Here is a 26,149-nt window from a genome sequence, read left to right as displayed (position 1 = left end):
ACACTAGCTTTGGTTCCAAAATCCAATTTGTTTGCTGACAGGCAGGAAGAGTATCATAGCACAGCACATGAGGGAAGGAGGAACATGCATACAAATGGCACGTTTAGGAGCACTAAACCATGGTTTGGCACTATTCCTGACCCAATTCTACATACCTTTTTGCATCTCCTGCTTTCCCCTGTATCTTTTCTATTAGCAAAGCTATTTGTACAAATACTTTTCTATATATATTTCGCATTATAACATCTTTGTTTTGCATTAGATTTATAAGTTTTGGCTTTTGCAATGTTGCTCTTGATGCCATTTTTATTTTTTATTTATTTCATCAAAGAATGAAGCCCACAAGTAAAACTAAATACTGCATTTTTTCTGTGTATAAGACTATATTCCCCCCCCCCAATTTTTTAAAGTTTAAAATTGGGGGTCGTCTTATGCACGGAATGTTGCAATTATTTATTTGGGGGGGGGCCAAAAAACAGGGGTCGTCTTATACATGGGGGCGTCTTATACACGGAAAATACGGTAATATTAAAACTGCTGTTTGTCCCTTTATAAATACTGCACCAGACATTAAGATAACAGGCCTGCTTTGAGAGCACACATGCCCCATTGTTCCCTTGGAAAGATTAAAAAGAACTCCGTAATTTTCATATTCAGCAGACAAACCTGATCGTCGTAGCGGTAGGTGAGGAACTGTTCTCCTGTGGTGTCTTCCAAGAAGCTTCCTTGTGGTGATAATGCAAACTCAGGCAAGAAGTATGCACCTTGGGACTGTTCTGCTCTCGTCTGTAAAAGATTAGATGAGATCGTATTACGGCTGCTGAAAAAGGAAAGCCCAACACATTCAGAAGCATGAGTACCCATCTGAAAGACCTGCTATGGCGTGTGACCAAGGGGGAGGCTCTGCAACAGGGGCAGCTGCCCACTGGGGCTGATGGGGTGAAGAACAAGGCAGGGCAGCTTACAATAGGTGAAGCTGGGGAAAGGTGGGGCCAGAGGTCGTGGTAGACTAAAGGTAAAGGGACCCCTGACCATTAGGTCCAGTCGTGGCCAACTCTGGGGTTGCGGCGCTCATCTTGCTTTATTGGCTGAGGGAGCCGGCGTAACCTTCCGGGTCATGTGGACAGCATGACTAAGCCGCTTCTGGCAAACCAGAGCAGTGCATGGAAACGCCGTTTACCTTCCCGCCGGAGCAGTACCTATTTATCTACTTGCAGTTTGACATGCTTTTGAACTGCCAGGTTGGCAGGAGCAGGGACCGAGCAACGGGAGTTCACCCCGTCGTGAGGAATCGAACTGCCGACCTTCTGATCGGCAAGCCCGAGGCTCTGTGGTTTAACCCACAGCGCCACCCGCATCCCTCGCGGTAGACTAGAGACACACACTTGGCACGCAGAGAAAGGCGTACATGGAGCATAAATGGTGGTGGAGAGAGAAAGAGCAAGGCTAGATGCTGGGAGGAGGAAGAGGGAGGTGACGGGAGAGAAATAGCAAGGAGGGAGGAGGAAATGGTCAAAGATTTAGTTGTGGCGCAATGGGTCAGTGCACCTGGTGGTGGTTCGAAGGTTGGGGGTTCGAGCCCACCCAGGGAAGACTGTGTGCAGGATTCCTGCATTGCAGGGGGTTGCACCAGATGACCCTTCGGGTTCCTTCCAACTCTACAATTCTATTATTGGGATTGGAAAAAGCCATGCTAAGGGCTGGGGCAGAGCAAAAACAGAGAGCATGAAGGGCGGAAAGGGGAAGAGCAAGGGAGGTAAAGAATTTTCTGTGTTCTACTGTGATTAAAGGAACCCTTTTCTTCCCATGCGATCAGGATAAATGCTCAACAAATAGGTCTTCTGGAAAATCCCAGGTCTGCAACTTGGCACAGTGGTCCCGGGGTGAAAAATAGGAGTTGTATTCTCCTATTACAAAGCCTGTGGGAATACTTGAATAAATCCTAATATTAGCCCTTACATGAATGCTTCCTGAGAGAAGCGTTGGCTTCCAAGCTTGCAACACTAGGGTAAGTAAGTACTGTACAATACTGTCAATAAAAGTATAAATATATGAAGGAAATGATTTAGGAACAAATGATGCAATTTTTAATGATTTTCATAATGCTGCTGTTACGCTATGCAGGCACAGTCCTGATCAAGACCACAGCATGGGTGAGGGGAGGAAGAAATGTAAACATTTGTCCTCAACATGGTTCTGATCCAGATGAAACCCTCCCTCACACTGCGGTCTTATTCCAGATTTCACCCCACCCCCACCAGCTTCAATAAATCTACCACACGTCACAGCAAATAACTGTATAGCATTGTAACCCAATATGAGATTGAGACAATTAATAAATTGCTTGCATCCTCTCTATCATTAACCCACATTTAAAATATTCAAGACATTATACAGTGGTGCCCCGCAAGACGAATGCCTCGCAAGATGGAAAACTCGCTAGACGAAAGAGTTTTCCATTTTGGAGGTGCTTCGCTAGACGAATTTCCTATGGGCTTGCTTCGCAAGACGACAATGTCTTGCGAGTTCCTGCTGGTTTTTTTTTCCTTCCCCCCCTTTTTCTAAGCCGCTAAGCCGCTTATCAGCTGATCTGATCAGCAGATAAGCCGCTAAAAGCCGCTAATAGCGCTAATAGCACTAATCCGTCAATGGGCTTGCTTCGCAAGACGAAAAAACCGCTAGACGAAGAGAATCACAGAACGGATTCTTTTTGTCTTGCGAGGCACCACTGTAGACTATTACAGATTTATGACAAACTATGCTAGTGCTTTAAAGCAGAGAAGCAGAACACTATAAATGATAAAAGAATGTCACTGACATCAAGTTGAGAAAAGTTATCCATTGCTGGGCAAAACAGCAGCCTATAGATGCAAACAGCCCTGATCCCATTGAAGCCAATGTGGCAGAACTCCCGTTTGTTTTAATAGCTCTGGATTGCACTCAGTTACAGTAATCTGAACTCAGTCCAGAAGTATGGAAAACTTCAACCCAAGAGGTTAACTGTTAGAATGGAAAGAGTTTTGCAATCTTTACTGGCCTGGATATTAAGCACCCAATAAAATATGGGAAGAGAGAGCAAAAATTAAATTTTATAGCAGCAGCAGCCTACTAAACACTACTGAGGGTGAAATATCATTTGGAGCAAGTGCAAAAGCATAGCATTCAACAAACATTTGCAAAGAGCAGCCTTTCCAACCTGGTATCTTCCATATGTCGTTGGACTAAAGCTCCCATCAGCCTTCGCCAGCAAGGGGTGATGGGAGTTGTAGTCCAACAATATCCAGAGGATACCAAGGCAGGAACACTTATTTTATCCCTTTCTTTCTTTCTGATTCGTAGTACAGTGGTACCTTGGTTTAAGAACAGTTTAGTTTATGAATAACTTGAATTAAGGACGCTGCAAACACGGAAGTTGGTGTTTTGGTTTATGAACTTTGCCTTGGAATAAGAACATGTTTCGCTTCCTGTTGAGTGTGTTCCATTTGTAAATTGAGTCCCCCGCTGCTGTGGGAAAGCATGCCTTGGTTTAAGAATGCTTTGGTTTAAGAACGGACTTCCAGAATGGATTAAGTTTGTAAACCAAGGTACCACTGTATATTTTTCTCTTTGCAGAATTTTCAGGATTCTTTACAAGGGTTTGAAATTGTGATGGATGCTGTCCTTGACATATCCTTGTCAGTAGGCGATAACCATTTATTATATTTTTCATCTGATGGCACAGCACCAATTAGACAGCAGTCAATTCAACACAGAGATGGCAAACTAAGATACTTCTAGGTCCATAAAACAAAACAAAACAATTATATGACATGCCAATGCTGCTACTTTAGAACTCATGTATCTGAAGATGTTTCAGCCAGTCGACGGTACTTCTAAGGCAGATGGAACATACTGCTTAAGTTTACTCATTTCTGCACCATGCTTCAATATACGCTGAAACAGATGACAGAACTACTGAAACCGTGTTCTTAGTACAAACTTCCACAGAGCACCTGATAGTATGAGAAAACAGAAAAAAGATGGGCATTGATACAGACACTGGGAATTAGGGAATAGAGAAGGTTAGAAGGAAAGAAGACAAATAGCAGTGTTGAAAGACAAAACCGCAATGAAGCAACCAGTAGAGTTCCTTGAGGAGCAATCCTGGGGCCCTTCTTATACTTTGGTAGTGACCTAAGGAGTGGAAACAGGGATCTACACATAAAATTTACTAATGTGGAATCACAATGGAGTCATATACTGCCAGATCCAACTGTGAAGGATGGGCTGCAATAAAGAGAAACAAATGGAAGTGGAAATAAGGAGGTCACACTCTAGGGGTAGAACAGAATTTAGGGTTTTGAACAAGTGAGCTAGGGGGGCTTGCAGAATCAGATGCAGAGTGACTGGGCCCACAAGTCGTCACCTCACCCCACTCCACCCCACAACTAATCGACTGCAGTTCCCAAACTTTTTTGTACCACCGCCCCTGTGGTTACATAAACTCCTCCCCGGTGCCCCCTACCCTATAAATAGCATTCTTCAGAATGGTGGTTTGCACAAACCACTAAGGAAGTAAATAACCCAATAAAAATTCAAGAGAGTGCACATTTATTCAGAACACATTTTAAACAATTAATCAATTCGACAAAATTGATGAACTTGATCCACTGATACTAGCTTTTCAAGTTGTTTACACTTCCAGCAGCCCCCCCCCAATGTTCACCCTTTGCTTCTTTGCATCCCCCCCCCCCAGGTAATCCCACCTAGGGGAGCTACCACCCACTTTAGCAACCACGGATCTATATACAGGCATTCCCCCACTTAGGCAGAGGTCATGTTCTGGGCATCTGTGCATGTAAGTGAAATTTCGTAAAGTGGGGAGCACGCCACTTGAACAAGGAAGGTGCAGGATGAGGAGGGAGAGGGAGAGGGAGAGGGAGAGGGAGAGGGAGAGGCAGGGAGGGAGGGAGGGAGGGAGACTCAAGTCCACTGCTAGGGCTGCTGCCCCAAGCCTTCCCTCCAGTCTCTCCTGGGCAGCAGCCCCAAGCGAATTCCGGGCAACAGTTGTTCACTTCTTTGAGTTCCTCCTCCCATCTCTGTTTTGTCCCAGCAGCTCTTGTTGCCCTCAGCCTCCCCAATCGGCTCAGCTCCTCACACTCTCTCCCCACAACCCCTCTTCTCTTCCGCACCCCAACCCCATGTTGTCAGGAGATGGATTTGCGCCTCTCCCACTGGCCTGGGACGGTGCAGCTAGTGGCGCACTGGGTCGCCTATCCTCCAGGGTGCCAGGAGCTGCTTTAAGACCCAGCAGCACAGCAGACAGATGCCGATCCCATATGTTCCGGTCCCTTCCCCCTGCCTATCTCTATCGACATAAGACAATATCACTTAGGAAACTATCTTCAAAACAAACAATAAATGTCCATAAAAATGGCAAAAGTAGTTTCTTTCCAAAATAGGTTTTATCATACTTAAACAACTGCAAATGCAGTAAATAAAGAGTGCACTTTTAAATATATCAGTGGCTCAGTGCTAATTTCTTCCCTTTCCAAATTCAATTTTATCTTGAACAATTGCAAATGCAATAATAAAGAGTCCACCTGTGATATACCAGTGGTTCAGTGCTCGGACGTCGTTATGGTAATCAGACGTTTTGTCGCCAAAGGGTGTAGACATCGAGCTTTGCAGTAAATAATATACAAGAGAAGACAGTATGTAAGCAACAGTGCCAGGAGTGGGGATCTGAGGCACAGGTAGGAGCAGCCAATCAATATTTATTTCCCTGTGCCACATGTATATGTGCTCGTACATTGGGGGGGGGCTGTACAGTGGTACCTCGGGTTAAGAACTCAATTCATTCCAGAGGTCCGTTCTTAACCTGAAACTGTTCTTAACCTGATGTACCACTTTAGCTAAGGGGCCTCCCGCTGCTGCCGCGCCGCTGCCACGCGATTTCTGTTCTCATCCTGAAGCAAAGTTCTTAACCTGAGATACTATTTCTGGGTTAGCTGAGTCTGTAACCTGAAGCATCTGTAACCCGAGGTTCCACTGTACTGGGAAAATGTCTGACCTCAGCTGCTTCCTTATAACATAGACCCACTGCATGCTTTTAATAATAAAAAATAAGTCTACCAAGTTGGTACCTGCAAAGCCCTGCCCACTCCCCACAAATGATTTGTGAGTACACTGTAGAGCAGTATAAAAACAGCAAGACTTTGGGAAAGGCAGCTGGAGGTGGGATCCAAAAGTAGCAGAATTATTTCTTCGGCTGTTCTGTGTTCAGCACTTACTAAGCCCATCCCCAGGCCAGGGGAGGACATTTTGAACCCAGCGGCTTGTGGGAGATCCAAGGCTCAAAGCCTTGCTCAGCAGTGATGAAGCCAGTAGGGCTCAACCCTTAAGTGGCTTCGCTTACTCCACCCACAGAGTTCTGCTTGGCTGCACTACTCACCAACCCCGAATGACCCAGGAGCTTTATATAAGGCCTCAGCTGCAGGCATGAGGCTGCCTGTTCACTGCAGCAGCAATTCTCCGCTTGAGTAAATGCTGAATGCTGGATATCTGCCTTGTTTATTGCCTTGAGATCCTGGCTGTATTCCTCATGCCTCATTCTTGCTATTTCCCCTTAGGTCTCACTCCCATCCAAGTCACTCCTACTTCAGGGTTTGACTACAATTATGAGCCCGGCTCCTAGGCTTCTCGTATGAGCAGAGTGTGGGCGTACACTGCCTACGGGGATTTTGATGGCCAAGACTCTCCCCAAAGAAGCAAAGGCCTTTATAAAACTGGTCCAGCTATCTTGACTTTCATTCATATATATATATATATATATATATATATATATATATATATATATATATATATTTGCTTTCGTAGATTTTATATATATATATATATATATATATTTGCACTTCCTCATATCAATGTAATTGGTGGAAAAGACCCTGATTGTGAGAGTCCGTGATAACTCCAGCACGTGCAAGTTGCAAGCAGGAGTCCGCAACCCTGTCCTAATTAATTCTCAAATCCAGTATCACATCTAATGTAAGCAGCACCATCGGTTCAGCCAATAACCCCCCGCTGGGAATAAACGAGTATCAACAGACAAGCTTTAATTAAAATAACTTCAGTGGCTGCATTTCCAGAGAAGTCCAAGTGCAACCCATTTCCAGCAGGGCAAGGGCACACTGCTAACAGACTCTGTTATAATTAGCTGAAAGAGAATTCCTTTTTGCATTTTCTTTCAAAATCACCCTCCCCCCCCAAAAAAAAATTGTATTTATTTTACAAAGATTGTAATTCAGCAACCATCAGGTTAAAAAATATCCATGGAATATCATTGCTGGTCAAGGCTTTCCAAACCACTGAAAGATGGTTGCAAACCACTGAAACACTATTGCCCAGCAGTGATAGGAAGGTGGTATAATAGGTATGTTTGCTGTTTAGATGGCAAGATAGACAATCTACTATCGTCTTTTCTGGCATTGTGCTTAGCAAAGTGGGCAGTTTTAATTGAATATCAGGCTTAATTATATTAAGTTTAACCTTTCCATTACTATTAGCAGCTTTATTACTACTTACGTTAGGTAGTTTGCATGCATAGTAATGTACAAAAGAAGCTGTAAAAAGTTAAAAATAAAAATTGATAATTGCAATGGATTAGCTAATGGTGCAGTCTAGTAGAGTTGTATTTATTTTTCCCCCATTTTTTATTATTAAAGACTTTCTTGATTTACAGAAGTATGTGTAATGTAAAATCACCCTTTTTAGCAAAGGCAACAGCACTGAATGGGAAGAGACTTTTCCCTGTGGCGTGAGAGTTAATTAACTCCTTGCAAGGTGTCCCAAAATCTTTCCACCGGTTTCTTTCCATTATTAAATGTCAATCATGTACCAGATTGGACCTTTGTGAAAAATGCCTTATCACATTCAGGGCGAGGCAGAAAAATAAGCTTTTTCCTATAACAGGGTCACAAACCCTTATCCGTGTTGTTCAGTCTTCTTCCCAGTTCAACTTTTGGGGACAATTTGAAGAGGCTGATTCACACCATGTTTTCTCATGGCATGCCACCCGTGTTACAGATGGCACGAATGGGCATCTTTCTTTTCTTTTTGCTTCAGCAAAAATAAAGATGGGGGGGAGAGAATTGTACCAATCAACAGCAACAACCCCCACAACAAAAACCCCTAAACAAAACCCCAGCCCAAGAGTCAGTTCCGCAGTCTCAAGCTTTTGTAGCTGGAGTCAGTCAGGGTGGGAAAAGGTCTGCAAGGCAGAGAGCAGGTCTTCCAGGTATGTTTGAACTCTGCTAATGGCTCTTCCTTGCCTGGGTGGAAGATAGAGTCCTCCAAGAAAATTAACATTCATTGCTTCACACTCACATTTGTCTCAGAGCCTGCCCACCACTACTGTGTCCGGACTCCCAGCTCCCCAAAACAGCAGGCAAAAGTTCCTTTCCAAAGTTTTTTTTTAGGCTACTGGATGCATAAGCCCCTAAGGTACCGTATTTTCCCGTGTATAAGACATCCCCATGTATAAGACGCCCCCTATTTTGGGAGGAGGGACGCAGGTGGTGTTATGGGTTAAACCACTGAGCCTAGGTCCTGCAGATCAGAAGGTCGGCGGTTCGAATCCCCGCGACGGGGTGAGCTCCCATTGCTCGGTCCCTGCTCCTGCCCACCTAGCAGTTCGAAAGCACGTCAAAGTGCAAGTAGATAAATAGGTACCGCTCTGGCAGGAAGGTAAGCGGCGTTTCCGTGCGCTGCTCTGGTTCACCAGAAGCGGCTTAGTCATGCTGGCCACATGACCCGGAAGCTGTACGCCGGCTCCCTTGGCCAATAAAGCGAGATGAGCGCCGCAACCCCAGAGTCAGCCACGACTGGACCTAATAGTCAGGGGTCCCTTTACCTTTACCTATTTTGGGGGGACTACAAATTAAGAAAGCACCCCTCAGCACTACCCATGTATAAGACGAGCCCCAAATGAAAACCTTTTTTTTTTTTGTTTTGTTAAAAAACCTAGTCTTATACACGGGGAAATACGGTACTTTAGGCAATCCTCCACATTGCTGATCCCCTATTCATTACTACACAATGCAGACTTCCTAGCAAGCTCAGAGCCATAGAAGTTGACCCAACCCTTAGCTCTCTCCTTCTCTGACTTAAGTAGAGAATAGGCTGAATGATGGAGGGGGGACAGGGACATTTCTGCAGGTGCTTTGCTTCACCAGCACAGACTGCAGCCTCTGTTGCTCTTCTCTTCTGGTCCCTCCTGGACCTGGGAGATGGCGGAAATGACTGGCAGAATCCAAGACCAGGGAGAAGAGTCGGTGGAAGATTGGAGGAGATTTAAAATTTATTTACAGAAATATTGTAAAATTTTTGAATGCTGATAACGTTGAAATGAACTTAAGGGGTTCTGGCAACAAGGTAAAATGTAAGATGGGATTGATATTAGATAAACTAAATTGATTATGAATTTGCTGAACTAATCTTAAAAAAGGGATACAGAAAAGGGAGACGTGAGGAAGTCAGGAAAATGGGTTAACTAAAGAGGAGCTGTAAAAGAGAGAGTTGTGTTTTTCTTTTTACTTTTTATGTGTTTTTTTTACTTTTTTACTTCTTTGTGATATAATGTTTGTATTTTGTATTGTGTGTTTTGATTTTGTATTTTTCTGTTTTTGTATTTTCTTTTCTTTTTTCTGTTTCTGTATTTTTTCTTTGAATTTGTTTACCGAGAAAACTTAATAAAATATTTATTTTTAAAAAAGAAAGAAGAAAGGAATGGGAATCTTCTGCTCTTGCAAAGAGAGTAGCCTCACCCGAAGTGGAGTACCAGAACCCCTGGCCAGCCTCCAGCTGCCCCCGGGGCATGTTTGCTCATGAGGGGTTTCTACGGAACAGGAGGATCCAGCAGGAACTGAGGAGGCAGAGGGGCTCGGCGTGGAAAACAGATTGGAGAAACTTCCCTTCCAGGATTCACGTCCTCCCCTTGGATCTCTGCTGGCTGATTCCCTCATTTCTTGTGGATCCCCTACAGTCAGTAAGACTCGATTTAATTTTTCTTTCTTTTTTTACAGAAAGACTCATTCTTGCTGGTATAGTCTTAATATTTACAACCAGAAGAAAGTTTCATTTTTGGAATAATAAATTTTCAGAGTAGTTTTTACAGTTCTGTCAAAAACTACCGATTTGGTTATACTATTAGAAATACATAGACAGATTATGAAATTATTGTGAGGTTTAATAAGCTAACTGTTTATATTTGGACAGCTTTTCTGCTGTACTTTATTGGAAGGAGAAAAACAATCATTTCCTTAATAACAATTTAAACAACTTATTTAACTAAAGCAGTAACATTATAGCAGATGTATCCGTGTTTGTTAACTGATGTGGTTAAACTTTTAAAAAAACAAAAACAAAACTCAGACTGAGTTTTAGCACACATGAAAAACTTAAAACAAATCCTTATTGCCTGATGAATAGCCTTTGGACTATAATGTAACTTAAACAGAAAACTATCTTTAGAAAGATTTTTCCTCCAAAAGCATTTTATTTTAAAAATCTGATTATTATTTTTTAAAAAAATCCAATTTAAATTTTAAAAAACTGATTTTTTTATTAATATTTTTTTAAAAAAATTGATTTTTATCCACCCTAGTCCTCCACAACCTGCTAGAGCTCTCCCCAGGATCATACTCATCCTAACTCAACCAGCCCCCAACACGCTGGCATCTGGCCCCCAGAGTGCTGCCTTAAAGGAAATGTGGCCCTTGGACTACAAATGTTTCCTCAGTCCTAATGTATATAGGCATTTTTTCTTGATGTACTTCACATAAAATCACCTCAGTCATTCTCTCACCATAGCATAGCAAGGTTGCCCAGGGTATAAGGAGCATGTCTAGAGCCACTGACACCATTCATGGCGAGGGTGAAATTTGAAACCGGCATTTTATACCCTTACCCTCCAAACCACTCCCCTAAAAATATTATTTATTTCTGAAATTAAAATTAAAGCATACATGATTTGATCTCAATGCAAGGTACATCTATAAAGCTGTTCCACTATTTAAAAAACACAAATTCACCATCTTAATTATCACCTCCATCAAAAAGTAAAAATGAAGAGTTTACCTATTAGGCTATTATTGTAATTTCAAGCTGCCTAATTACACTGACATCTACAGGTAAACTTCCAGCTGTTGCCATAATTCTGGCATTAAAGGTTACTTCCAAGGTTCACCCATGTTTCATAACATGCCTTCAACCAGCTTCTCTGGATGACTGGATCGTAATTGTTTCATATTTATATATAAATAACCAGAGGATGTCTTTTAATCTGTGATATAAGAGCCAAAACAATGCTTTAGAATTCAACCCTTTTATTTATTTTTGTAAAAAAAGGTTAATGCACCAGGAAACCAACTTGAAGAAGTTACTGGAGCAGAACTCACGGAACACTTGATTTATTTTATTTTGAGTAATTGTCACTGAACTTGTAGACTTCCACTCATGCAAAACATCCGAGCTAGGAATGTTGTAAGAGAATCAAAGAGTGTGGCTAAGACATTAGTGGCATTCGTGACTGGTGCCCACTGGAACTGGCAAGACAGAAGGCCAGGATGACAAGCAGGCGGAACCAGAGCCAGCTTCAGTGGTACCTCAGGTTAAGAACTTAATTCGTTCTGGAGGTCCGTTCTTAACCTGAAACTGTTCTTAACCTGAGGTACCACTTTAGCTAATGGGGCCTCCTGCTGCTGCCACACCGCCGGAGCACGATTTCTGTTCTTATCCTCAAGCAAAGTTATTAACCCGAGGTAATATTTCTGGGTTAGCGGAGTCTGTAACCTGAAGCGTCTGTAACCTGAGGTACCACTGTAGTTCTAATTTTGGGCGCTGCTCCCCCCAGCTGAATTCTGCAAGGGGTCAAGACCGAGACTAAAGGGGAGGAAGCTGGAAGGCAGTGCTACTTTCTGAACTGGCTGTAAGAAAAAAGGGAGGGAGGCGAAGGTTGGCTGCAGGAAGACTGAAGTGGGTGGGGCAATGCCTCATTTGACCTAAAGGCAAGGTAAGGGGACCCCTGACCATTAGGTCCAGTCATGGCCGACTCTGGGGTTGTGGCGCTCATCTCACTTTATTGGCCGAGGGAGCCAGCGTGCAGCTTCCGGGTCATGTGGCCAGCATGACTAAGCCGCTTCTGGCGAACCAGAGCAGCGCACAGAAACTGCGTTTACCTTCCCGTCGGAGCGGTACCTATTTATCTACTTGCACTTTGACGTGCTTTCGGACTGCTAGGTGGGCAGGAGCAGGGACCGAGCAACAGAAGCTCACCCCATCGCGGGGATTCGAAACACCAACCTTCTGATCGGCAAGCCCTAGGATCTGTGGTTTAACCCACAGCACCACCCGCTTCATTTGACCTAGTGGACCGCAATTATCTGTGGAGTACTCGAGGGTTCCTCCAAGAGTGAGGTCAGTAAAAAATGAGACAAGTAAATAAATGAGTGAAATTGCTGTCTGGGCACAGCCTTAATCCAACAGAAGATTTGGAAAATAAGTTGCCACATAAACTAATTAGGATATGGCAATTTTCCCAGGAAAGCTGTTTAGATCTAGCCTTAGGTTCTCAAGAGTTCCTTCTGTTTTGTCCAATTCTTACTTTGGTTTGCGGAAGTACAAGGGCACCTGACAACATGCCCAGAGTCAACCAGTTCAAGACACAAATGGATCCAGGCCATACTTGGCTCCCACCGCCTTTGTTCTCTCCAGAAAACCACAGAGGCAGCACTGGTATGTAGCGCTTCGAGCATTCATTCGGGGGGGGGGGAGTGGAGAGACAGACAAAAGGTGAACAGAAGACAGTGCCAAAAACAGGAAATGCTAAGACTTCCCAAGCCAACAAATAAATGGGCAAGATGGTGGCACAGTTAGAAGATGGGGAGAAGTTGATTCAGCTCGTGTTTTTATGCAGATTTGCCCTTCCTAGATCATTACGCAAACTGAAACACAGCTCTCCCTTGAAACCCACACTTTCTCCCCACCTAGTGATGCAACTCCCCAAACATACAACGCAAACATCAATGTGTATATTAGTGAAAACAACATACAAAAATGCAATATATGAGAGAGAAATTGCTTGTAAAAATGTTTATACTCAAGAAAATTTTGCACAAAGATACCTATTGTGCAGGAAAATGCATATGGATTTTCAAGGAAAATATGCATATATATTTTTTCAAGGGGCAGGATTCACAATTGGGTGAACCAAGCTTAAAGACTGGAAAGGAAACTGAGAAAAGCTGAAATTGAGAGACATCTTTTAAAAAGTTAAGAATTCGGAAAGAAGTGTGAATTTCTCCTCTTAGGGTGGCAAAGCACACACAGAAAAACACAGGCACACACAGCCTTCATCAAAGGCCTCACCTTAAACCAGACTATTAATAAATGAGCTCAGTGCGCTCTCTGTGCGCATAATGTACCCCTCAACATTACTTGTCTCGTGTTTGATCTTCTGCTATGAAGCACCATTCTTCTTGGAAAGAGAATTATTCCACAGAACCTACCACCCAGCCCTTTCTTTACCCTCCCAGTAATCCTCCCCTCCCTCCCGGATGTTTCTACTTTTCCCCAGTAACCCTCTGGCATAACACTCTCTTCCCGTCAGGACTAAACCAAACAGCCTTGATTGTTCAGATCTAGTTTACTATAGGTTTTTTTTAAAAAAAAAATTAGGAGGGCAACGCCTCTCTCTCCACCAAACCAGTGTTTTTGGTTTGTCTTACGGGGAGAGACTGTAGTTTAGTGGCAGAGAATAGGTTTTGCATGACCTCTTGCATAGCATTTGAACTATAATGTAACTTAAAAAAAAAAAATCTTTAGAAAGATTTTTGCTCCAAAGGCATTTTATTTTAAAAATCCAATTTAAATTTTTTTAAATCCTTTTTTTTATTTGATTTTTTTTTAAGTCATTGGTTTTTATCGACCCTGATCAGGAACAAATCAGGAGAGGGGTGGTGAGAAATGTGGAAAGTAGGTCCTGGTGGAGGAAGCATTAAGTTTCTGCAAGGGGAAAAAACACAAAACTACGGATCTCAGAATTACATAAGCATGAGCAATACTTTAAAGAGACAGCCACTTTCTCATTCACTTGCAAGCACAAGTTTGTCAGATTTAACATGAATTGCAAGTCCAGTCAGATACCACCAAAAGAGAGGATGCCTTGATGGATTCTTTACATTTGAAATGCCTTTGGGAGGGGTGTCTGATAGATTGCCACAGCACGCTTCCCGCCCCAGGGGACAAATATAACCGCTGTACAGAAGTCCGTTTTCACATTTCAAGAATTCTACCACAAGGTTGTTGCAGGAAGCTGTCGTGCCTTATCACCAGCTGTTATTATGAAAGGCAGCAGGCAGGCCAGCAGATATAATGAGAATAGAAAGAATAGTAAGATTTGGAAGAGCTGGTGCTATAGAGCAGTCAAGAAAGTGAGCCAGAAGGATCCCAGGACTAATCTTTTCTTGGACATTTAGGTAGTCTTAAAACAAACCGCTATCCACTCAGTTCCCCCCACTCCACCCCTTTACAAAACTTTTATGCATTGCTTTTTCAGCTCTTATTCACAGATTATGTCTCTGAATACCAGCTGCTACGGTACAACTAGGGATGGGAAAGATGTTAGGAAGTCATTCTGCAAAGAAACAGAAAAAGGTGCTTGTAGCTTTAAAGAAGTTTTCTTTAATCATTAGGAGTGACAATCTAGGCTGATTGGTTACAGCTGTGGATGAAAATGAAAAGAGGAGGTTGCAGGTTGCACTTGCCTGCACGAGGAAAGAGTATCCACATGCTTTGAGTTTATACTGTGGTGGAAAGGTGTATGTAAATAGTTTTGTATATAAAGGTAAAGGACCCCTGACAGTTAAGTCCAGTTGCAGATGACTCGGGTTGTGGCCTCATCTCGCTTTACAAGCTGAGGGAGCCGGCGTTTGTGCGAAGACAGTTTTTCCGGGTCATGTGTTCAGCATGATTAAACCACTTCTGGTGAAACCAGAGCAGCGCACAGAAACACGATTTAACTTCCCGCCAGAGTGGTACCTATTTATCTACTTGCACTTTATGGCATGCTTTCAAACTGCTAGGTTGGCAGGAGCTGGGACTGAGCAATGGGAGCTCAGCCCGTTGCGGGGATTTGAACTGCAGACCTTCTGATCGACAAGCCCTGGCTCAGTGGCTTAGACCACAGTGCCACCCGCGTCCCAGTTTTGTATATAGTCGCAACTAAAATGCTTGTGAACCAGCTAGGAAATAAAGTAACTCTTGACCGAGTATTTTGCACAAGTCCCGTAGCCTCTTGTCATCTGCCGCCAGGAAGAAACTCTGCTACAAGCTGTTTAGAGCGGTTTTACAGAGGAGCCACCACACCACCAGCAAGCGCAGCCTAAGTGTGTGGGCAGCAACCTCCAAAAGGAGAAACTTTATTCAGAAATTCAATATTCAATTTGCAATGAAGGCCAAATTACCTAATTCACACTTGCCAAAATAATATGCGAACCAAAACTTAAAACAGGGAACATGAGAAACAGAGAGAAACGGAAACTGAAAGCTCCACCGGTTCCTAGGTACAACAGCAGGAGGGGGTTATTTGAACTGTTGAGCTGGACAACTCAATGGGATTGTATAATGGGCTGAGAGACTTCAAAGAAGTGTGACTAGCCCAAGGTCACCCAGCAGCTGCATGTGGAGGAGCGGAGACGCGAACCCAGTTCCCCAGATTACAAGACTCTTAACCACTACACCACACTGGCTCTTGTTTGTTGTTGTTTAGTCGTTTAGTCGTGTCTGACTCTTCGTGACCCCATGGACCAGAGCACGCCAGGCACTCCTGTCTTCCACTGCCTCCCGCAGTTTGGTCAAACTCATGCTGGTAGCTTCGAGAACACTATCCAACCATCTCGTCCTCTGTCGTCCCCTTCTCCTTGTGCCCTCCATCTTTCCCAACATCAGGGTCTTTTCCAGGGAGTCTTCTCTTCTCATGAGGTGGCCAAAGTATTGGAGTCTCAGCTTCACGATCTGTCCTTCCAGTGAGTACTCAGGGCTGATTTCCTTCAGAATGGAGAGGTTTGATCTTCTTGCAGTCCATGGGACTCTCAAGAGTCTCCTCCAGCACCATAATGGCTCTTAGTATAAACCTAAATGGCTCAGTACCCAAATACTTAAAGGAGTGCCTCTCCCAACGAAGGCTGGAGTTCAGCAAGGAGGGTGCCTGTCTCATATCAGTTGGGAGTTCCACCAGTTTGAGCCTACGAGACTGAATACAATACATTTCATAAAAGCAGTACACATATTTTAGCATTCTGCTTACTGTTTCCCAAACCAAGATTTGTGATGAATCCCTCCTTACTCTTCCAAGTGGTACGACAAAAACAAAAGCAGATCTCCATTGCCTTGTGGCTGCTCCACAGTGCTACAACAACCAAGCTGAAATTTGCAGCTGTGCCAGCAAAGACAACACAGCAGCCTTCAACAGCCATGTACGATCCAGATGGGCATGCTGTCTGGGGGCTGAAGGGAGATGTGAGCCAAAACATCTGGAAGGCAGCAAGTTGGCATCTTCCTTCACAGCTGAGGTCAGAGCCAGTAGCAGGCTAGCAGAGAGTCTACATCAGGCTTCCTCAACCTTGGACCTCCAGATGTTTTTTGGCCTACAACTCCCATGATCCCTAGCTAGCAGGACCAGTGGTCAGGGTTGATGGGAACTGTAGTCTCAAAACATCTGGAGGGCCAAGTTTGAGGAAGCTTGGTCTACATGGGTTGAGTGGTGGGGTGAACAATCCCCTCCCATTGCTGATTCTTGCCTTCAGCCCAAGAATGCTAAATATTCATACCGCTAAATGTTTAAAATGGCCCATTTTAAGAGTCTTAAGATAATGCCTGTCAGAGGTTTTTATGTTATGCCACACTGTTATGGCAGCCACTGGTGACCCCCTTGATGTATCTGAATCACTTCCAGCTGAGAGTGCTACACCTCCTGTGTAACAATAATAATTAAAAGCACCACAGCATTAATAAGACTACCAAGCCAAGCAATAATTCAACTTCCCAAAAGCTGTCACTTTCTTCATTTGAAACATGGCTCCCTGAGCCATTTAAAACGGCATTCCAACAATTATTTCAGCATAATTCCATTTAGGCCTACGGGAGTAGGAATGCAACTCTCACATCATCTAATAATTAAATTATGAACAATTAAGCCACTTAAAAAACGGAGGCCCTGATGATAGTTGAATTGCATTCCTGAAATCTCTTGTACAAGCAGTTCTGCAGTCATTGGCCAGTGAGTCTTTTCCTGATTGAGTGGACTGAGGACTGTGGCCTTTAGAATTGAAGTCTTAATCCCACTAAAATCAATGGCTAATGGGCCAATAGATATGTCAAGTTAAGCAGCTTTCAGATTCCGAATTTCAGTTGAGGTCATTAGGGACCCCCTTCAGCTGGGCTTTTCATTTGGCAAATATGTTCAGAATGAGCCCCTCCACTTAAGATCCCCACTGGTTTATACTTGTCTTTCAATCTAAAGAGGACCATGAATAAGCTCGCCACAGCCACAAACTGCATCCTTAAGCCACACTCTTAACACATGGAAGTAAAAATTCAATTGTTAACACAGTTAGAAACCCACTAGTTAAGATTTTATACCTGCAAATACAACTTCTGCTTATGGCTCACTTGGGTAATAACAATAATAATTTATTATTTGTACCCCGCCCATCTGACTGGGTTGCCCCAGCTACTCTGGGCGGCTTCCAGTATATATAAAAATGCAGTAAAACATTAAACCTTAAAAAGCTTCCCTATACTGGGCTGCCTCCAGATGTTTCCTAAATGTTATATAATTACTCATCTCCTCAACATTTGATGAAAGGGCATTCCACGGAGTGGGCGCCACTACCAAGAAGGCCCTCTGTCTGGTTCCCTGTAACCTCACTTCTCACAGTGTGGGAATTGCCAGAAGACCCTAGTTCAGCGGTAGGCAACCTAGGGGTCGGGGGTCAGATCTGGCCCAATCACCTTCTAAATCCGGCCCATGGACAGTCCAGGAATCAGCATGTTTTTACATCAGTAGAATGTGTCCTTTTATTTAAAATGCACCTCTGGGTTATTTGTGGGACATAGGAATTAGTTCGTGGTTTTTTTCAAAATATAGTCCAGCCCACCACATGGTCTGAGGGATGGTGGACCAGCCCATGGCTGAAAAAGGTTGCTGCCCCCTGCCCTAAGTGTTGGATCTCAGTGTCCGGGCAGAACGATGGCAGTGGAGTCGCTCCTTCAGGTTTAGGAGTCAACAGCTACCAGAACAATAATTCCAACTATATGTCATGAACCACTAAAGTTGTTCATGCAAACTCAAAACACTCCAAATCAGGGTAGGCTACCCGCTGCATCTCTTTGTGATTTCCAGCTGTAGCTCTTCCGCCTTCCAGTTCGCCTCTGCTGAGTTACCGTATTTTTTGCACCATAACACTCACTTTTTTCCTCCTAGAAAGTAAGGGGAAATGTCTGTGCGTGTTATGGAGGAAATGCCTACGGGTGGCGTGCCTACGGATTTTCCTCCTCTAAAAACTACGTGCGTGTTATGGTCGGGTGCGTGTTATAAAGCGAAAAATACGGTACATAATTCTGGTATGAATGGCTTTGTGGGAACATTCAGACATTCCCAAAATAAAAGTCACTGCAAAATCAACTGCCTTCCCTGGAAGCTGTCCACTCTCTAGCCAATCAGGAGGAATGCCTGGGACACTGACGCAAAGAAACACAGTGGTGTTCTCCAAGCATCTTTTATTGACAGGTGATACCACCTGAGTTTGCTATCAAAGGGATAGTGGATATTGTGGATAGTGACAAGGCTGTGCCTTGCCTAAAGTCACCCCGGCAAGATTCAAGAAATGGATCCTTGATTCGTAACTTCATCTCTTCCCCACAATTCTACAACAGCTCTGACATGTTCACTTGGATCCATCTAGAACACAGCTCTTTCGAGCATATTGATGGCATGCATCGATGTGGAGAAACACCTGAGACCTGTGGAAAGTGACTGCAAAACATACCATCTGTGGATAACCAGACAGAGCTTTAGGAGCCATAATGTAGCTCTGGTTCCCTGATGATGTGTGTACGTGGGCGCTTAAGAAAGCGAGTGTGTTGTTTACGTTGAATGCTTCCTATGAGAAACGCTGGCGCAATCTCAGTGCATCTTTAGGAAGCACAGCTGCTACACAAAGCACAAGTACAATCGAGTCCAACGAGTAAGTGTTAGTTCCGGCTTGACATGAATTCTGGAAATGTTATCCAGCGACAAATGAAAAAAAAGTTAAATAGCAGGTGGGAGGGAAAAGAGTTATGGAGTGAGGGAGTGATGAATGATGCTAGAATTAGTGTTACTGTGGAGATGAATGGGAGGTGAGACAAGTTCAAGGGATCCTCTCCCAATTGAAATCTGTCAGGCTCCCTTTTTGTGCCTCTCTGGTCAGAAATTCAGAAAACACTTTGATTTCAACAGGCTTTTTTATGTATCACACCTAGGTTTTATTGTGCCAGTTTAATGTGTAACATGTTTTTACTCTTAGCTCTCACAAAGTCTCTGGCTACCTTTAGGCTTGGGAGATTTTTTCCCAACCGCACATTGGTCTCTGGACAAGAAATATAATGCACAGGGCCTGAAATTGTTGGAATTTGTATTCCAACGTAATTTCTATATCCTTCATGGGAGACCTGTAGACATATCTAAGGGTCGTATGCTCAACTGAACAAACATGGAAATGCTATCAATCGCATTATATACCCTCTTCTTCATTACTTACTTTTGTGAACACTTTTGAAGTGTTAGAACGAACAGAAAACGACCACTTTCAACATCAGTGACCCCCATGTCCTTTAACAGAACACACACCAAAAACCAAGTCTGCTAGACTGTGTAGAGAAATACAGGGTATGAAAAGACTGAAATGATCTCACAGATTGAGAAGCAATAATCAAGAGACACTATATCGTAATCATCTGACAAGCTCGCACCAACTTTTTATGAGCAAATCTCCAAATCTAGAGTTCTTCCAGCAAATCATCACAATACAGAAATGAGCGTCAGAGTAGATTTAAATGGTGATATGACTGATGTTTTTAAAATGTTGCAAGGAGTAAAGCAAGTTTGCATTCTGGCTCCCACTCTTTAATTTTTTTTATATTACAGTCATACCTTGGGTTACAGATGCTTCAGGTTGCGTTTTTTGGGGGTTACGGATGCGCCGAAACCCAGAAGTACCAGAACAGGTTACTTCCAGGTTTCAGCGGCCGTGCATGCACAGAAGCGCTAAATTGCGATTCGCACATGTGCGGAAACGCTGAATCACAACCGTGCATGCGCACACACGGCGCTGCGGGTTGCGAACATCCTTCCCGCACGGATCACGTTCGCAACCCGAGCGTCCACTGTACAGTGGTACCTTGGGTTAAGAACTTAATTTGTTCTAGAGGTCCGTTCTTAACCCGAAACCGTTCTTAACCTGAGGCACGCTTTCGCTAATGGGGCCTCCCGCCGCTGCCCCACCACCGCGCAATTTCTGTTCTCATCCTGGTTCGCAAGCCCGAGGTACTACTTCCGGGTTAACAGAGTTTGTAACCCAAAGCGTTTGTAACCCAAGGTATCACTGTAATGTTTTGGAGCTGTACTTAGCCACTGCAAACTCCCCCTCTCAAGTACAGTGGTACCTTGGTTCTCAAACTTAATCTGTTCTGGGAGTCCGTTCGACTCCCAAAACCATTCGAAAAGCAAGGCGCGGCTTCTGATTGGCTGCAAGAGCTTCCTGCACCCAATTGGAAGCAGTGGAAGCTGTAGAAGCCATGTTGGATGTTCGGCTTCCAAAAAACATTCGCAAACCGGAACACTTACTTTCGGGTTTGCGGCATTCGGGAGCCAAGCCGTTTGAGTACCTAGGTACCACTGTAATTAGGAAAAGATCTCAAAATTGATGTATGCAGATGATTTAGTGCTCCTCTCGCTTTCCTGATTGAGCCTCAAAAATCTCTTTGAAGTGTTCAGCATAAACTGTAAACAGGGAAGCCTATCTATAAATCACTCTAAGACCAATATTATGATTTTTAGTGAAGACAGTCCTAGGTATAAATGGTGGGTAGATGAGCACCACTTATATCTTGGAAAACACCCTGGGAGAAATGGTTCTCTTTCTTTTAAGTGACAATAAAAGCTTCGTAACACACCAAATGGTACTCTATGCACAGGCTGGGGGTGGGAAGAGAATCAGGAAATGGGAGTTAGTTAAAATCACTACAAATTGCTATGGTGATTCAGAGGTTTAATCTGAAATCAAGCCGAATTTGAGTTTGATGCTGGCAAACTGGAATTTAGAAAAACAAAATAATATTAGAATTGGAGCTGTCAGAGATGCACAGTAGAAAAACACTTGGGAATTTGGAAAAGTATTTTTTTATATTATTGGTTTTTATATTATGGATGGATGTCCTATACTATTTTATTAATATTGTTGCCTAATACAAGTTAGTCATGGCCTTTGGCTAGAACAATAAACTTATGAAGTTTTTAACTGTTGGTTGTATTATATAATATTTGCTAGTGCTTTTAGGAGGAAATGTACTTTATTTTATTAACATCATTGCCTAATAAACGTTTGCCATGGCCTATGGCTAGTACAATAAACTTATGAACTCAAACTCGTTAACTGTTGGTCATATTACATGATATTTGCTATGGTTTGTAGGGGGAAATGTACTTTTAATTGATTGTATTATACAGCTCTGTGATTATACTGGACACCTCCCTGTATACTTTTATTAAAAGAGCAGGAAATAAGTTTTATTATACTTATTATTATTTTAAAGTCCCATATAGCTCTCCCTGGCACAACAGCTTGAGTAAACAGGTCCCTAATTCATATACATTCACTTACTAATTGCCTCTTAAGGAGGTAATGCTCTCTTTCTTTGTTGTTTTTTTTAAAGGAATTGACTTAAGCCAGCAACATAAAAGAAAGGAAGAGAGTCCAGATTACTTGGTTTCCAAAAAAATATGAAGCTGTCATTGTCCCAGGCTCTTATAAAAACCAGTTCTCCCCACCACCACCCCACAAATTCTCCTGATTAAATATAAACACATTTGCTTTGGCAAGATGCTACGCTGCAGACTGCAGATCAAATAAATCTGAACTCTTACGGCTCCCCCCCCCCCTCTGCTTTAAAAGAAAATTATCCCAATGATTAAGCTTCTTGGATATTTATCAGCAAATGATTGTGCTCTCCAGATACAGCCTGACTAAAAGATTTAAAAATCTGTGCTAAATGCTAGGGAACAGTGCTTAGCCAAAATACCGTTTGGTTTTTGAAATCTACCTTAACCCCATCTCCAATTCACATTTCCAAAAAGAAATATGACTTGTGTATTCCCTCCAATTCCTTCCTGACCTCCACACGTGCTGTTTTAGGCAGGGTCAAATCCTCTTTATTAATGTGATTCAAATTGAACGCTTATCCCTCAGTCATCTGAGCTCAGGTGCCTGATATTCCTCTTCCGGGAGAAAAATCAATAACAACATCTATTAGGGTCACAGACTCCCAGCTTCTTCAGACACACATTTGCTCCCCTGACACACTGTAATTCCACCTTGATCTAGGAAGAAAGGGTCTCAAAGCAGGCAGGTGGTTTGTTCCAATTATCCTTCCTTGGGTAGGATGTCCAATGTGGTACAGCTGTTAGCGTGGTGTCAGATTAGGACCTGGGAGCCAGCGTTCAAATCCCCACTCGGCTATGAAGCTCAATGGGAGACCTTGGGCCAGTCAGCAGAATTTACCTCAAAGGGTTGCTGAGGGGATCAAAGGAGAAGACTTATGTATTCCGCCTTGGGCAACTGTGTGGCACACGCCTAGTTGACAGGAGGAGGCAATACAACTCTAGTGCATGCTATAGTATAGAAGTGGGGCCCCTGCTCTCCCACTTCCCAAATCCTGTTTGAGTTTGTTCGGTGGACTCGTAATCTGGTGAACCGGGTTCGCTTCCCCGCTCCTCCACATGCAGCTGCTGGGTGACCTTGGGCCAGTCACACTTCTCTGAAGTCTCTCAGCCTCACTCACCTCACAGAGTGTTTGTTGTGGAGGAGGAAGGGAAAGGAGAATGTTAGCCGCTTTGAGACTCCTTAGGGTAGTGATAAAGCGGGATATCAAATCCAAACTCCTCCTCCTCCTCTTCTTCTTCTACATTAGTGCTGCCCAGAGGGGCTGTACGTGCACACTCAGGGACAAAAACCAAACCAGAATACTTTTGGTATGAAAAGTTACAGGATCTCAGCAGGAAGTCACAGGATGTGCACTGATTGGAAATGTAACAGTGTGACCACCCCCAACCTTTGGCAGATGCAAATACCATAATTTTCTGTGTATAAGACTAGGGTTTTTTACTGAAAAATTATGTTTAAAATCATGGGTCGTGTTATACATGGGTAGTGCCAAGGGGTGACGTGGGATTGGTTGATGCCGCGAGCCAGAGATGGTCTACAGCGTGTCATTGGTGTTTTCGGCCATGGGTGGTGTTGATTGGGTGTTGTAGCAGCAGCTGGGCGGGCAATAGGTAACTTCTACTGGCGAGGGGTCAGACATTAGGAGGCTGTAGGGATGCATGTGAGTGCTAGTGTTGGCCAGGCGGGTGAGTGATTTTCGGCAAAACCCCCCCCCCCAAAAAAAAGGCTGAACAACTCTGTGCAATCCTCCTCAAAAAAGCTCAACAACTGCAGGCAATCCATTTTCTTAATTTTTAGTTTCCAAAAATAGGGGGCGTCTTATACATGGGGGCATGTTATACACGGAAAAGTACGGTAGTACTGAAATGGGATCAAATGTGACTGTCCCAATAGCATCATGAGCACAAATCACTAGGAATGTGCAGTAAAAGGACGGTACTGTAGCCCAGGCGGTCCAACCTTTCATATCAAGTGGGCCGCAAGAGTACTTCAACATGGAACCCAACATGGAACCCAACAACTCTGCCTTGTTGCACAGGGGGCAAGGGAGTGAGACCAACATGTGATGCTTTCCCCAGCCCTCACACTGCCTTCCCAAATTCAGCTAAGCAAGGCGGTGGGCTTTGGGAAGGAGTCGCAAGGCTCTGGCAGAGTCCTGGAGCCCTCCAAACACCTTCCCACAGCTGGAAAAGCATTGATTATGCTTTGGGAAGGAGATGGGAAGACTCTAGGATCCCGTCAGAGCCCTTGCGTCTCCTTCCCAAAGCCCACCGCCTCACTTTCCCAGCTTTGGGAGGGCAGCGCGAGGGCTGCGGGAGTGTCAAATGTTGCAGAAGGCCTCCCCAAAAGGCTTCAGGGGCCACATGTGGCCCTTTGGTTCAGGTTGGACCATTCTGCTGTAACCTTTAGTCACCAGGTAATTTCTCCAACCCCTTGATTGGTTGTTCTTTTCTGAACCTTTCCAACTCTACAATATCCTTTTTTTAGGTGAGGGGATTTTGAAAGAGGGGGGGAATGGCTGGAAGGGAAAGGCATAACCAGCTATTCCCCACCCGCCTGTCAGCAACTCTCCCCACTATCTATCACAGCCTGCAAGGTTGCTTTTCATTTGAAAAATGGTATGAGGGGGAAATAAGTATATCACTTCTAGTTTGCTAACCCAAACTACTCTAGTCCACTCTCACTGTCTTTTGTTTACTTGTGGCCACTGTTTATTTTGGGCACACTTGCACTGTCAAGTTGCTGTAAGCCGCAATATTTTTTTTGTCTAAGTAGATTACGCCTCTAAGAAATATTTTTGCCTGTCAGTGGATTGCTTTGGTCAACGTTACAGCACAAAGGAGGAAATGGTTCCTGCAACATCTGGAAATGCGAGAGAAAGTGCCATTTCATTAGTGCATGCTTTCCCCCCAAATCTCAGTGAGACACAGACATAGGTAACTGAAGTCTTCCCAGCACCATATGTTCAGCCCTTCTACAAACAGAAACCCACCTTTATATTATTTATACAGTAACCTAATAATTGGCAAATTGCTGCTTATAAACCAAGACCCCTCAGAATCAGCACGCTATTGCAGAAGTCACTCAGTCCAGCTCTGAGATGGTTTCTTAAAGTCTCAGAGTCTCGTTGGGGAGGGAAGGTGGAGTAATCAAAAAGAATATATCCTTAAGAATCCATACCCTAAAACTGAATGAATGCTTCTGAAAGGTATTTGCTGAATTACATCTCTCTCACAACCATTCTGCGGTTACTCTTTTTTTTCCTTTTTTTTACAATACCTCAGCTAGTCAAAACTGGTAAGTCCTTTTAACATGTAAGTTCAGAGTCATTAAGAAGGTAGAAACAGCCTACAGTGGTACCTCGGGTTAAATACTTAATTCGTTCCAGAGGTCTGTTCTTAACCCGAAACTGTTCTTAACCTGAAGCACCACTTTAGCTAATGGGGCCTCCTGCTGCCGCTGTGCCGCCGGAGCACAATTTCTGTTCTCATCCTGAAGCAAAGTTCTTAACCCGAGGTAATATTTCTGGGTTAGCGGAGTCTGTAACCTGAAGCGTATGTAACCTGAAGCGTATGTAACCCGAGGTACCACTGTACAAGTAAATCTCCAACTGACCACAGAAATTACTACATCAGACATGGAGCGCTATATCCTGATTGTGGCAAAATACTACGAGTCTCCAAAAACGAACTAGCTTTTACTGGCCTCAGATTACCAAAACTATACCCCCAAAATATCTTATCAGGAGTCCAAAGAAGCTCCCTTTCTCGGATAATCCTCTCTGAAATTAACTTTGTGCATGCTCTGAAACCCAATACTAAGCAAGCAATTACCATGTTAAGTTAGATTGACTATTTGTTTTAGTTGCAAGGCTTTTGTGGGGAGGGAGTGTGAGAGGGAGGTTTTGTTGCCTTTCCCTTTTTCTTTCTTTTCGCCTAATAAAATTCTCTATACACTTGAACATTTGGCTTCATTGGTATAAAAATGATTTTCTCTCAAGAACCTTTCCCTCGTGTTGCGCTGCTCGGTGTTAAGCTATCTCTGTGTTTTCCAAAGACAGTTCACACTGCTTTGTTAAGTTCTGTGTCCTGTGGGCTTTAGGGGAGTAAGTCCAAAGCTGTTCTCTCTTG

At 43.6% G+C, this 26,149-nt stretch overlaps 1 protein-coding gene across 2 annotated transcripts in view; it reads right to left on the bottom strand.

The window, feature by feature from the left end:
• ADAMTSL3 (ADAMTS like 3) overlaps positions 1-26,149 on the bottom strand; it is a 285,673-nt gene that overhangs the window by 238,080 nt on the left and 21,444 nt on the right. For both annotated transcript variants that reach the window (XR_014213399.1, XM_082198243.1), the window contains exon 2: positions 667-786. Coding sequence is in view for 1 of the 2 variants with exons in the window: in XM_082198243.1 (XP_082054369.1) it covers positions 667-786 (120 nt within the window). In the remaining variant the exon portion in view is untranslated. The remainder of the gene's footprint in view (positions 1-666; positions 787-26,149) is intronic.

This window comes from Podarcis vaucheri, assembly GCF_965113315.1.
Source record: "Podarcis vaucheri genome assembly, chromosome: 14".
Lineage (NCBI taxonomy): Eukaryota > Metazoa > Chordata > Lepidosauria > Squamata > Lacertidae > Podarcis > Podarcis vaucheri.
Note: the sequence above shows the minus strand (reverse complement) of the source record. Positions and strands in the feature narration are given on the sequence as shown.